The sequence below is a fragment of the Nannospalax galili genome, unplaced genomic scaffold (genome assembly GCF_000622305.1).
Source record: "Nannospalax galili isolate Female #2095 unplaced genomic scaffold, S.galili_v1.0 scaffold158, whole genome shotgun sequence".
Taxonomy (NCBI): Eukaryota; Metazoa; Chordata; class Mammalia; order Rodentia; family Spalacidae; genus Nannospalax; species Nannospalax galili.
Genome location: NW_008345290.1, coordinates 6,475,441 through 6,489,726, shown reverse-complemented (window position 1 = coordinate 6,489,726; position 14,286 = coordinate 6,475,441). Strand labels below are relative to the sequence as shown.

At 38.2% G+C, this 14,286-nt stretch overlaps 1 protein-coding gene across 3 annotated transcripts in view; it reads left to right on the top strand.

Annotated features, from left to right (window-relative positions):
• Skap2 (src kinase associated phosphoprotein 2) overlaps positions 1 to 14,286 on the top strand; it is a 185,937-nt gene that overhangs the window by 152,300 nt on the left and 19,351 nt on the right. For all 3 annotated transcript variants that reach the window (XM_029567538.1, XM_008841498.3, XM_017800234.2), the window contains one exon: positions 10,863 to 10,940. In XM_029567538.1, the coding sequence (XP_029423398.1) occupies positions 10,863 to 10,940 (78 nt within the window). The remainder of the gene's footprint in view (positions 1 to 10,862; positions 10,941 to 14,286) is intronic.

Genomic DNA, 14,286 nt, shown 5'->3' with positions numbered 1-14,286 from the left:
CTCTGCCTCCTGAGTGCTGGGATTAAAGGCATGCGCCACCATGCCTGGCCTCAGTTGTCTTCTTTTAAAAAACAGATTTATTTTTTTTATTGTATGTGTGTATTTTTGCCTATATGTATGTGTACCTAGTTTGTATGCAGTGCCCACAGAGGCCAGAAGTAGGTGATAAAGCCAGGTGATAAAGCCACCATGTGGGTGCTGGGAATTGAACCTGGGTCCTTTGTAAGAGCAAAAAGTGCTCTTAACCACTGAGCCATCTCTGTGGTCCCAGCAGTTGCCATCTTAATCTATTATAGCTAGTGAGGGAAAGATGAGCCACCAACTGCGTGTATTTTATAGACTTTAGAAAGGCTGATTTCAAAAATTCAGAGGAAGAATAAACACAAATGCATATTCTTAAAGCCCTACAAGTATTTCAAAATATCATTTGAATTTTAATTATAAATAATCTCAACAGGGTAAAAAGGGTGTGACTAAAATATGCCAATGTCCTCGTACTCAAATGTATTGAGTGAATGCAGCTTTTGAAGGAATTTAGGAAAACAGCAGACATTTATAAATTATATCAGTACAATAAAAAGTATAAACCAGCTATGCACTTTTGTTTATAAACTTGGTAGGGGCAGTAGTTTAGAGAAAACAGCTCAATTTGTACTTTATTTGCTCCTCTTGTCAGAATTATTATCTAACTAGATTAGTAAGAGGTAGCATCTCAAGCCTGGTGAGGCCCAAGTAGAGTACCTAGCAGGTCAGGTCAATCAATGTAACTGATTCAACAGCATTCTTAGAAAGCAGTTTTTGTTCCACCCACTGTGCTGGTCTGTGGTAATTAAGTAAGCTTTTGGGAGGTGGGAAGGGTTCACCCCTGGAGAAAAAGGGGACTAGAAACTAATGTTTCTAATGAGTAGGACACAAATGTAGGCCATTATACGTCTGGGAGCACTCATGACAGTGACCTGCTGGGTGTGAGGAAAGTTTCCTAGGTGTGGGGTTGAGCTGTGTCTTCAAGACCGGGAGCTCTTATATTTGGCTTCTGGCCCAGATAAAAACGGCATCAGAAGAGGACTTGCACGTGAATTCACGGAGCTGCCTGTTTGGAGAAAAACACAAAGAGCAAGAGAGATGTATATGGGGAAGTACATGAAGTCTAGTAATAAAAATTTGAAATTTTCAAAAAGAGTAGAAATTTTTAGTGTCTGACACTGAGTTTGCTGAGCTTGAGTTTTGGCATGCTGTTTTATTGGTGAGCAATCTTGGGAGATCTCAAGGACTAGGACAGAGGGGAAGAAGGCAAGACTAGGCTGGGGTGACCTCAGAACCATGCTGTAGTGAGACCAATGGGTCTGTCTTTTATCCCTGTTGGCACCAGCCTGCCCTGTATGTAGTTGTGACCTTGAGTAAGACAATGCCGGTAGCTGCAGCCAAGGGCAGGAGGACACAGTTGAGAGCCAGCCTGCCCAGTTCCAGAAGGTTATGTTGGTTCTGAAGTGGGTACCTGGTAGCCTGAAAATTCTAGGTCATTTATGACTTGGAAGTAGACCCCAGAGAAACCACTAACATAAGGTGTCACGAGAGATTTTATACCATCTGGAAGATGAAACAAACACTGATTACTAGGACTCAGTACGGGTTCATAGAAATGGCATACTTCAGCGGACTTCAAACCTCATTGCTGCACTCTCATAAAACTTGTATAGTTTCCTTGGGGTAAACAACTCTACAGCTGTGCCCATGGGGTGTTAATTAATTGACTTTGTGAATACCTTAGGGCTTTTACTGTGGTTGAATCCAACATATTCATCATTGCATTGGAGGAAGAGATAGAGGCCTTCTCTCTGTAGACTGCAGCCATGGGCCAAGTCTAATAAGGTGAACTATCATAGGGTATTCCCTTATCCAAAACTGTAGTTGCACAAATACAAGGAAGAAAGGAGCTGACTTTGTAGCAGATGAGAAAAACACAAAGGGATTCTGGTCAGCAGTCTAATACGAGTCAACAGTAGTATGAGTCAATCCTGAGACTGCATGCTTTGGGAATATAAAATAATTATTAGACAGTGTTCTGGGTTAGCAAGGTATTAATTCTTTACATATGGTAGATAAACACCATTTAGATATTTAACTAAACCTATTCAGGAAAATACAAGGCAGTTCTTAAAAAAATGTTTAAAAGATCTATTAACAGTCTTAAAAATTATTGAGGACTTCCAAAAGATTATTTAAAAAATGCTTATTTTTAAAAATAGATTTTATTTATTTTTATTTTATGTGTATGAGTGTGTTGCCTGCATGTATATAAGTGCACCCATGTCATGTAGTGCCTGTGGAGCTCAGAAGAGGCTCTTCAATAGCAGCCAGTGCTCTTAACCACTGAGACATCTCTCCAGTCCCCCCAAAATGCTTATTTTTAAATGAATTTTAAAATCTCAATAATAAACCTATTACATCTGAACATATTTATTTTTAGGGGAAAAAAAGTCCGTTTTCCCTCAAAATTCGTGACAGGAATATATTTGTATTTTTGTGGCTCCCTTGAAAGTCTGTCTCACTGAAGACGTTAAGCTTTCCCGTTTGCTTCAGTTTGTTGTGATTTGTTGTTTTAATTTAAGGACAGTCACCTTAGAAGATCCGCTCACCTCCACATATGTGTCAGGCAAAGGGAACTTCTTTCAGAGTTCTTGCATATAATTCTAGATGCTCTTCTTTCCTTGAAAGGTTGGTTACAGGTGGAATCTGAAACTACACCAGTGAATTTTCCGTAAAGGCTATGAGTCTGTTTGGACTTGAACAGATCTTTTACCCTGTGTGAGTATAGCATCAGGCATTGGTCATCTGGGAATTTCTGGCTAACTACATTATTCAGCACTTCCAAATATGGACACAATTTTGGTTAAAATATTTTTATTAATTCCTTGAGAATTTCTTACTGTGCATTTAGATCATATTCACCTCATAACTCCTCCCACCTTCCCACCTCCTCCCAACTTCTGGTCACGGTTGTGGTTCTCAAAGTACATTTTGTTACTGTTACCTCTCTTCCCATGAGAAAAGTCTCTAATTCTGGGAAGATGTCAGGCCTTCGGTGGTGGTTGCAAGTTGTTAAAATTCTAATGTTTGCTTGAAAGCTTAAGTTCTGTCATTGGTTATAGATACTGTCAATTTTCTTTCCTTGAAATGCCAGGTTCACTTTATTTCTGAGACAGTGTCTGCCAGATTCCCAAGTCTGGGAAGTATGGTTCAGCAGTCATTCAGGTAAAAGTGGTGTTCCATGAAGAAAGCAGCCTGCTGGGCTCGCTTCTCATGCTCGCACTGGACTTCATGCAGTCCTCTGATTTTGTCACTTTGAATATTGAAAAGGCATGCATTCAAGACTGATGTTAGGTAGAAATCATTTTTAATGCTTCCTCAAGGACGTTCTTCACTGAAAGGGGTCTCTCTGTACCCTCGTCTACCCTCCCTTCCTCCCTCAATGCTCGTGGAAGACTGAAGAAATCAATGAAAGTTTGGTGCCACTACGTTGATTTATGCTAAGGTGTCCGCAGTTTTGCCCATCACTGCTTGGCAGAGTTGGTGCAAATGTCAACACGGTGAAAAAGGAACATGATGTCTTGATATATTATGAAAATATTTTGACTTTAGAAGCCTTCCACCCCTTGAAAAATGGTCTTGGAAACCACTGTGAATGAAGAGATACCCGTAAGTCTTAAGGTGCTAGTTCCTCTTGGGAACTCTGTCTCTTCTTTCTTGGTTTCCTGAAAATGTGGTTAAGGTGCCCTGTGGATGATGAAGAAGGGTATATTTGTGCAAGTAAGCAAAGGACACAGCTAGAACTGTGGCATATGAGCTCTGCACCCATGTATCTATGCATTAGTGGAGATTACATAGGAAGTTGAAGAGCTTTATGAAATAGCCACTTTGTGATTAAGTCATCTTAGCACTAACCTATCATTAGGTAGTATTTTTATCTAATGAAATAAAAACCAAGTTGATAAGATAATGTCTCAAAAGCGATTAAAATAATTTATAAGTAACATACACATTTAGGATAAGAAACAGATGGGGGTAATAAATGCATATGCATTTGGGATATTCTTATTAAAAAGATTTGGTAAGAGGTAGCCTTACTGAATGCATGTGGCCCGCCAGGTATTAATAGTGGTTATAGATAGAGCAAGGTTAATTTTAAAGATTACTTTTTCCTCTTTACTTACCACCATTTTTCTTATTTCTTTTAGCAGTGAGTAGATAATGCTTTTCACAATCACAAAAAGAATTAAAGTGAAAAATGAATTATAATTATACCAGAAATACAAAACCAAATAAAAGTTTTTATAATAGAAGTCATTTAATTCAACTTCTTTAGGTTAAAAAATTTTAGCATCTCAGAATTTGTTATAAAATTATTAGCTAGCAAGAAGTCTTTATATTACAGTGTAAACTGAGCAGTACTGGGGCCAGGAGGTACATTCTATAACCCCATGTCTAGAATCCTTTAAGAGTAGGGTCATTCTCTATCCTACAACCACTTCTGACAGACAGAAAGGAGCTGGCCTATTAAAACATTGTTTATTTGTTTGTTTGCTTGCAGCTCAGACTAGCCTGGACCTCACTATGTAGACTATGCTAGGCTCAATCTCACAACAGTTTTCCTGCCTCAGCCTTCAGAATCCTGGGATTACAGACATGAGCCATCTTGCCCAGCAGCTATCAACTGCCAGTAGTTCCTCAGCTAAGGGGAGAACTTAATGTCAACCTCCCACTCCATGCTGGGATTTGGGGGCATTTGTCTACTTGAATTAGCTTAGGTATTGTGCATACTGTTATAACTGCTGTGAGTTCATGTGTGCAACTACCATGTTATGTCCAGAAAGCACTGTTTTGTATAATTACCCAACACCACTGGCTCTTACAGTCTTTCTGCCCCCTCTTCCATGATGATCCCTGAGCCAGTTGTGGAACCCTGTGAGCTGCAGTAACAACTGGCCTGGCAAGGTATGCTAGGCAAGGTATTTCTTAATGCCTGCATGTGTCCTTTTGGCTCTCCTCTTTTTCCAGCCTTTCCTCCAGCCTTCATAACACAAGCAAAGGTCTTGAGAGAAAAAAGAAGATGAGAAATCATTTGCATAAATCCTCCCAGCATAGCTCCCATGTTTACCTTGTACTATAAGGACTAATTGTCTTCAGTTTCCACCTGCCACCTGTTCTGTCCATACATCCTGCTTACAGTACCCAAGAGCCCAAACCCTTGATGAAGTATTCAGGATACCTCCTGGCTCCAAAGTGGAGATGAACTTCTTTCAAATGCTGTGTGTAGCAAGTCTCACCTTTACTGTCTCTGTTTAAGCATGTTTTCTTCTCAATTAGGTGAGAAGGGAAAGAATCTGGCTGACTTAGAACCATCTGTTTTCAGTTATGACTTGCATTAGAAACTATATAAAACATTGAGTACTGTGTGCTTGTGTTAGGGGCATTTCATTGTGTGAAAAGGTAGAGCTGAAGAAGGAGCTGGGAAAATAGGGCAAAGTGGCATAATTTTGGTTTTCCAAGTTGCAATTCTGTTTCTAGAATAACACTAAAAAGATTGTTTTAGATGCAGTGCTTGACAGTATAGAGTCTGCCCACCTATCTGAAAATGTTTTCCATGCCCACAAATAGCAGATACTTAAAACTGTAGAAAACAGTACACCCATAAAGCAAAGGTTTTCTCCCCCCGCCCCCATGTGTACCTCTTCTCTTGTGTTGCTAGGGAATTGAATCCAAGGCCTCATATTTTCAGTTACAGAGCTGCATACCCTCAACTCCTAAATTGAAATTTTAACACAAATCAAAGAAGAAACACTGCCAGGCATGATGGCACATGCCTTTAGTCCCAGCACTCAGGAGGTGGAGGTAGATGGATTTCTGTGACTTTGTGGGCAGCCTGGTCTACATAGTGAATTCCAGGACAGCCAGAGTGACATAGTGCAACCTTTTTTTTTTTTTTTAAAAAAAAGAGGCTGATTAGGTGTGGTAGTGCATATGAGTTCAAGGCCAATCTGTTGAGTTACAGGCCAGCCAGGCTACTTAATGAGACCGTCTCAAAACAAAGCAAAACAAAAAATCCAAAAGACCTTATAGCTTAGGTCTAAGGCTTAGTAGCACATACCTATAGTTTAATCCTAGCTCACATATATTCTAGATCTTGTATATTCTAACTGGATGTATGAACTTGGACAAGTTATTCAAGCTCCATAAATTTCATCTTTTGTGCTAATAAAATGATGCAAATACAAATGTCTATTATTACCTCATAGAATTACATTTTTTTATGTTTATGTTTTGCTGTAAGTGCTGAGAGTATGAACATTCAAACAATACATATTAACTGTTCTTGAGAAAAATAAGTAATTCCATAATCAAGTGGAGCCTGGGCAGGTAGTGATCTAACCTTGAACTTCCATTTCAGAGCTTTATGCTGTTTTATGCCTTAAAATACATTGTAAGAGTTTCATGCTCTACTGCTTGAACTTAAAATACATTATAATTCAGCAAAGCTGTTTTGTGAAGGCATTCCATGAAAAAGGTAATCATTCTGTGAGTAAGGAATTTTCTTATGTTTCCTTCTTGGGCCAGATGGTAAAGTAAATTCTCAGCTTTTGAACATACATACTGTGCATGCCTGGATGCCAACAAATCTTAGTCTTTCTCAAGCAGTGTCTGTAAATATGTTTACTTATCATTTTTCTTTTTGGTTATTTGTCAAAAATTAGGAACATTAGCCAGAAACAGCAATATTGTAAAAACTGCATAACTAGACTTGTGGTCCTTATTAGGATATTAATCTGCCAATTATGAAACTGGATCAATTTGCAAATTAAATTATTAATGTAAAAGAGGGGAGAGGTCTCAACTTTTCAACAGTAACCATTTCCTCACATGGATTTTCCTGAAAGAATTTAGGAAAACCCAATTATCTGCCCTTCTTCCTGCCCTTATCCAATCCAGAAAGAAAACCAAATAGCCATTAAAAAGAAAGGGGGCTACAGTTTATGTATTGGGATTCTGGAGATAAGATGGCTCCTGGAAGTTTCATAATTCTGACAGGGTTGAATATTGAATCCTTTTTTTGACTACAAGAACATTTCTAATATACATTGATGAGTAAATATTGACTATATTTGAATTATCTTTTGCACTTGGTTTGCTTTACTGTTTTTATTCTGTCTGATCACAAAAGCATCTAATGAGTCTTCTAACACCGTGTGATTGGAATAATAACTTCACATGTTGAAGAGTTTTGCGCTGCAGCTGAGAGGCATGTAAATACAAGCTGCTTATTTGCAAGAAGCTTCCAGATTTGCACTGTGATTGCTATGGAAACCACACAATAAAAACCTGGTAACCATCTGTGTGGCTTGATGGACTTCACTGCATAGCTGAGCTGTTTTTGTTTACTGTTATTAAAATGTTGAGTGGAATATATTAACCCACAAACACTATTTGAGGTATTAATTAGTATATATAATGACATTGTGCCTCAACACAAAATAAAATATTTTAAATTATAAACCTAAATAAAATAAGTTGTGTGTCTATATATTTCTAATATAATGTGAAGGTAATTGTTGCTTAGAATTTTGGTTATTCTTACACTTTTTTAGTGGCATGAAGAGAGTTGCTCTGATAATAAATGACTGTTAAGACATCTGTGATTTGGATCCATTTGTTCATAGTATTTAGTCAGCATCTTCCTTTGTGTCAGATTCTATTCAAGATTCATTATGAATATTTGCCCCCTAAGATTTAAAAACATACATAGAAGTTGTTGGTATTGTCCTAACAAGATAAAATGAATTGTTGAATATTATTTAGAAAATTTGATGTATAAATTACATAAGACTTTCAGCTAAAATGTCAGTACAGGTTTGAAATGGAAAAAGTGTCCCCAAAGCCCCATATTGTTTAAGAAGTACCTCGAAGAGACTTCAGTTAGGATACTTTGTAAATGTTGATGTAGATATTTCAATGTCATTATTCTGATAACTTAATGGTATATTTAATAAAGGTGAAGCTTTCATATACCAGTACAATTCCTAGCATACATTATAGACCCTTAAATTTTAATAAATGAAAAAAATACATTTGGCTGGGTGTGGTGGCGCACGCCTTTAATCCCAGCACTTAGGAGGCAGAGGCAGGCGGATCTTTGTGAGTTCGAGGCCAGCCTGGTCTACATAGTGAGTTCCAGGACAGCTGGGGCTACAGGAAATTCTTCTAAATTCATTGTTAACCTGCCAAAGAAAAGAGTTTTTCTATTTAATTATTACAATTAATTTTTATGATATGTTTCCACTGACTTTGGGTGATGAGTCTAAATTACCTAGTCTCTTCTTAAAAGCCAGAATAGTGCTTACTACATGGATGTGGTTATGGCTTTTGACTAAGACCAAGTGCCCTTAATGATTTTTATTTACTTCTTAATATGGGATTTATGATCAGACTGAAGAGAGGACAGGTACTAGGGGAGGAGAAAGCAAAAGGTAAGGCCAGCCCTTTCCTTCACCTTTAAAAATTAATGAACAGCCGGGCGTAGTGGCGTACACCTTTAATCCCAACACTTGGGAGGCAGAGGCAGGCGGATCTCTGAGTTCAAGGCCAGCCTGGTCTACATAGTGAGGTCCAGGACAGCTGGGGCTACAGGGACAGTCTATAGTAGATGGGATTAACTGACTGTAAACATCCCTTTTCCCTTTAAAGTTTATATGAGAACACCCTATAAACAACCCACTTGTGATAAGCAGTCTTTGAGATTTGGCCAAAGTGAGGGAATTGTTGTTAAGTGTTCTATATTAAATGACCAAGGTTAACCTCAACACTGTGTATGAAGACAAATAGATCCAGCTGTTCCTTATTTTGGAGCTTTTACTATTTTGTCTCAATTGAACTATATAAACTCAAGCCATTTATATTTGACCTATAAACACAGTAACTCTGAAGGTTGCTTCTTCAGATACTGATGTGATTAATTACCACTTAAAATGTATGGAGACTTTTATACCACACTTTACAGTTGCCCTTTTCTCTGGCCGCCCTCATGAGCATTAAACCCAGCATGTCGGAAAAACAACTCTGTGTTCCTCAGCAACACAGATGATCTTGGCTAGCCTCTTCTAGAGATGATTTGCTCATTTGTTCACCATTTCATCTCAAAACCTAAGCCTCAAAACACCCAGGCAGGCAGGCCAAAGCTTATCAATTCTGGTTCCTCTACCTCCCACAACATCTCCTTCCCGTTTCCTCTGCCCCTTCAGTTCAGGACTTCCTTCCTCTTTATCTGGACACTCCATGCTGCTCATCTAGGCTGTCTGAGACAATGGAATCAAATGACCATTCCTGCAGTACAGTTTCGGCCCTGCTCAGAAGCCTGAAGCTCTTTCTGTCCACCAGATCAGATGCTGCAGGCCTTACCAAGATGTCCATAGACCTCAGTTGATCTACATTGCTGGAAATCTTTCCTATCCTGCTTTCTCCTAGAATACCCTGTTACTTCATCCCAGTGAATGTGACTGTGCCTTGTTCTTTTGAAGTTCAAGGCTTTTGCTGGATTTGAAGAGTGTTCTTCCCACCTGTCCTTAAATTCTCTAGGTCTTCCTGGTTGGAAGGTTCCCCCTCTGCTGCTGCAGTGCTTTGTCCTCATCTCTTTAGCTCCTTTTCCTTAGATCTACTCTCTGCTCCCCCAGCTGTCTACGTTCTAGGTCAGAAGCTTGCTTATTACCTTTGCTTCCTTGGCAAAACCTCTTATAAGTAGGTAATACTCAATGACGATTGACTGGTTGATTGATTTTATAGTCACATTGGCTATCTATATATGTCCTGCACTTAGATTTTGGATTTTTCTTAAAGTTAGAATTCTTTTTAAATTCAATTTTTCTTTGATATGTCATTTGTTTGAGTGTCCTGCCTTAAATATCTTTCAGTTTTGTGTAGATTCTTAGGTAGCAGAAGTAATAATATGTTACATTATGTTTTAAGTATAAAAAAATTATATAGTTTGGTCATGGTTAAACATTTTCTTCCTTAATTTTATCCTATTTCCTACTATGTCTTGGGGAGGGAATGTGCCTAAAGAATGTGGAAAAGCTGTAGGCAAAGCACTGACTAGGGAGGGTAAAGAACATGGATTTTATAATCATAAACTCAAGATTGAGTCACATACTTTGGAAGTTTGTCACCTTTTGCCTTTTAGTTTACTTGTCTGTAGAATGTTGATTTATAATCCTTTATCTACAAAATCTTACCTTCCATCATATGTGACACTTAGTAGAGCCACAATATAACTTCGGGGAATTATTTTGAAGAGTGAGGATCTGTCTAGTATCCTCCTGTGAGAAGAGTGAGAGAACCAGTGAAAGTGTCTGACAATTGGTGACTTACAGGTTATCTGTACTTTATATCACATATTTTTCTCTATGCTGTCTTGATGTTTTAAGAACCATGATTTATTGTTTATTGCTGCACAGTGTAATGTAACATTCATATAAATTCTAGTGTTACTTTACTAGATTTAAGGACTCTTCTGGATTTAAGACTGCTCAAGACAAGTTTCTATAAGTATTTTAAACAAAATTTGCAACACTTTAGTATATATCTTAAATTTTATCAGGCCAACTTAATACACCTTACTAAGGTTGCTTTTTGGAAATGGCTAGTGATGTATTTGTTCAGTGTTAGGTTATTGACAAAAGAATTTGGATCTTGAATAGTTTCATTCTTTTAAAGATAATATTTAAGTGCTATAAGCTTTCAGTTTTGCTCCTCAAATGGGGTATATGTTGTATATCCAAGGAGCCTTTTAGTGTGCCACTGATACTATTTATTTGCAGAGGAGGAAGACGATACTGTTTCAGTGAAGATGGAGGAGCAAGGGAAGAGGAGTCAGGACAATGTGCAGCACACCTCAGGTAATCCTGGAAAATCTTACCGTGGCTTGTTCTAGCCACTTGCCTACTGCCTAAAGACATTTACACAGCTCACAGAAGTTGGTGTGTTTGGTCTGGATGTCTTATGGCTGATAAGCTGCTTAGTCCCATTTAGGATGCATGAAAACCACTTGAGAAGGATTTATAAAGTAAGCCAATTTATACAAGGTATTCCTTCCTGAATTACTTTGTAATGACTCAATTAGCTTTCATTTCTGCACAAAGGAGATTTAGTTGCATAAATTAGCTTATCATCATTGAGGAAGTGTCACTGCTAAAGGACAGTTTATAGATACAACATGCAGTTGCTGTCAAACCTATAAGAATGTAATATAGACATCTGTGTATACTTTGTGCCTGAGCAGAACAGACTTCTGCCATTCAGAGACTAACAGGGGACAACAAGTTGCCCAGGGGACTGGCAATGTAGACATCTCTGAAAAGGTCAACTTGACACAGGCTCTGACAATCGACCCACAGCTCTGTCTTCTTTGATAAAAATCAGATAAACTTAAGACCGCTAATTGATCTGCAGCCTGTTTAAATGTTGGCCATGCATATCTTCATTGCATATGATTAACACGGAAAGCAAATGAATTGGGTAAGAAATGCCAGAGTCCAGTGACAGCAGCTTAAAATTGGAAAAGGACACTGGTTGCCTAGTAGACTGGGAAGGATGTTCCATCTTATCCATTTCCACCTACCACATGGCCCCAAGTACTAATTATGACTGAGACTGGAAAAATAACTGCAACACTATGCACAAAATCACATGATATGGACAACTTTTCTTGCTTGTTGTTATTTCCAAATGGCATGAGATAAACCATATCTGTAGTACAAACATGAGGTTAGTTTCGATAAACCAGCAATTATATTACATGGGAGGAAGAGAAGGTCTGCCTTCTTATCAGGACTTTACACCTCCTCATAGCCACATGTCAGCTGGGGCCCTATCACGCCAGGTCCTGTAAAGAGCTGTAGCAAGGGTCACCTTCCCTTCTCTGATATGTCCATACATCACTCTTTTGAGCTGTCAGAGGCAGGGTGGACAAGCAGTGTGTGTTCAGGAAGTAGCTTTCCAGAGGCCTTCCTACTGTGACATGTGGAAAGGAAACAGGCCTGATTCTGGACCTGGACAGGAAGGCAGGAACAGGTTGCCGCAGAAGGTTTTGGTTTGCTTTTTTCAGAAAGGAAGCTAGGACAAAGTCATTAGATGTTACCTCTCCCACCCTGTAAAATACAGCTATAAAACACGGCAGTGTAGTGAAGCCTCTGGACTATGTTTGATAGTAAATTAAGTATGTATGTTTTAGGTTCTGTATCACAAAGCTTCTGCCAAATTGATGTAGTTTTCTTTTCAAAATTTCTTTGTGGGCATAAAAGGTAGATAAACATAGATATACTTTCTACAGATACAAATATTTTGACTTAAAGCAGTTGTAGTTTTTAAAACAAGTGTCCATGTCTCAAATTTTTGCCTTTGAGGGTAGGGGAAAAAAGTTTTTCTCAAAGGAATGCAGTAAGTAGAGCACGCTTTTCATGCCATAGCTATAAAGCACTGCAGTAATTCTTATCTCTAGTGTCATGAAATTCTTTTCAAGCAACAGTTGTAATGCTTTTGCATAGCAAGTGACCTTTGCTTATCCTTGAGCTGTGTTTGCCACACAGGGCACTGAGTTGACAAGGGTGTTGCTATCTTGCTGAGCATCACATGAACTTCTAACCTCCAGAAAGTGCTGTGTTTTTCACATAGACTGATTTTACTAAAAGAAAACATAAATTAGTGTTCTAATGTAAAATATACAAGCAAACTAAAACTCATCTTGTGTTTCTTAAAAGTTAAAATGAAATGGAGATCTTTAAAGGTAAAAACTCATTCAATTTTATATCTTACAGGGTTTATACTGAGTTCAATATTGTATAACTGTATTAATTCAACTGTGAACCTAAAAATTTACAGCCACTTTTGAAAGAGATGTATCCTTGCTCTGGAGTGTGTTACTGAATATGTTAAAGCTGTAATGAAATGCTTCTTCTAATCATGTGGTTATTAAATTTTTTTAAAATTTAAAAAATAATAATTCTTCAAAGCATAAAAAAGTTCCTTTATGTTTATGTATCTTACACACATCATACACTACATAGAGATATATGATCCTGTTTGATTTTTTTTTTTTAAACACTGTAAAATGTGCTTCCCTTTCTAAAATACATCTCATTTGTGGTCCCTAGGAGAGGGACTCTAGTGTCCTTATCATGATGCATTCGTTGTCATCATGTTTGTAAAATCTTGTCTTTGTAAAAGCATCCCGTGTTTATAGGTTTAATTTATACTTTGGTAACAATTCTTTTAGCTTTGCCCATACCTACTTTAGTAAGTTTTTAAAAATAGGAGTCAAGTACATTGTTTAAATCTCTCAAAGGCTGGTTAACATTTCCTTCCCTTTCTCCCTCCCTTTCTCCCTCCCTCCCTTTCTTTCTTTCTTTCTTTCTTTCTTTTCTTTCTTTCTTTCTTTTCTTTCTTTCTTTCCTTCCTTCCTTCCTTCCTTCCTCCCTTAATTTCAGTCTTTTGAGATAGGGTCTCTCTGTAGCCCCAGCTAGCCTGGAACTGCTATGTAGACCAAGCTGGCCTCTGTCTCTACAGAGATCCACCTGCCTCTGCCTCCCTAGTGCTGGGATTAAAGGCATGTACCATCATGCTCAGCTGATATTTCCTAATTTTTTTCAGTCCAGATTTCTTATCAAGAGTTTGGGCTTTACTTTCCTGAGGAAATACAGCTAATAAACACACACTTCCAGGCTTTCCTTTACTTGTGATATTTCTTCTTCATAACTAGAATAGTAAATCGTGTGTACATATAGCTGCTTGACATAAACAGGCCATTCTTTAACAGTGCTCACAAATGGGACCCAGAAGTGAGGTAGTTTGGGGATAACATCATCATCAGGATTACAGAAAGCACAACTGAAAATGCATCTTTTCCCGTTTTGCCAAATCACTGGCTCCATTGCTTCTTTGCAGCAGTGAGGTTTAATGAAATGCTCATGATGCACATCTAGGGAGAGATGCATCTTGCACACGGTGGGGGTCTCCCTTCCCCTTGCCTGCTCCTGTAACTCCCATTAGTGTTAATGGGTGTTTCTCCACGTGCATCCAGGGGAAGAGAGACCCCCAAAGTGATAAGGATTACATGTTAGAAATCACTGTATACTGAAAAGTATTTTGTATTATCCGCCCATTCTTGAAAATAAAATGAAAAAAGGAAGAACAGTCTGGACAGCTGGAGAATCCATTGAGAAACCATGGCTTTGCCGAAAACCTCTA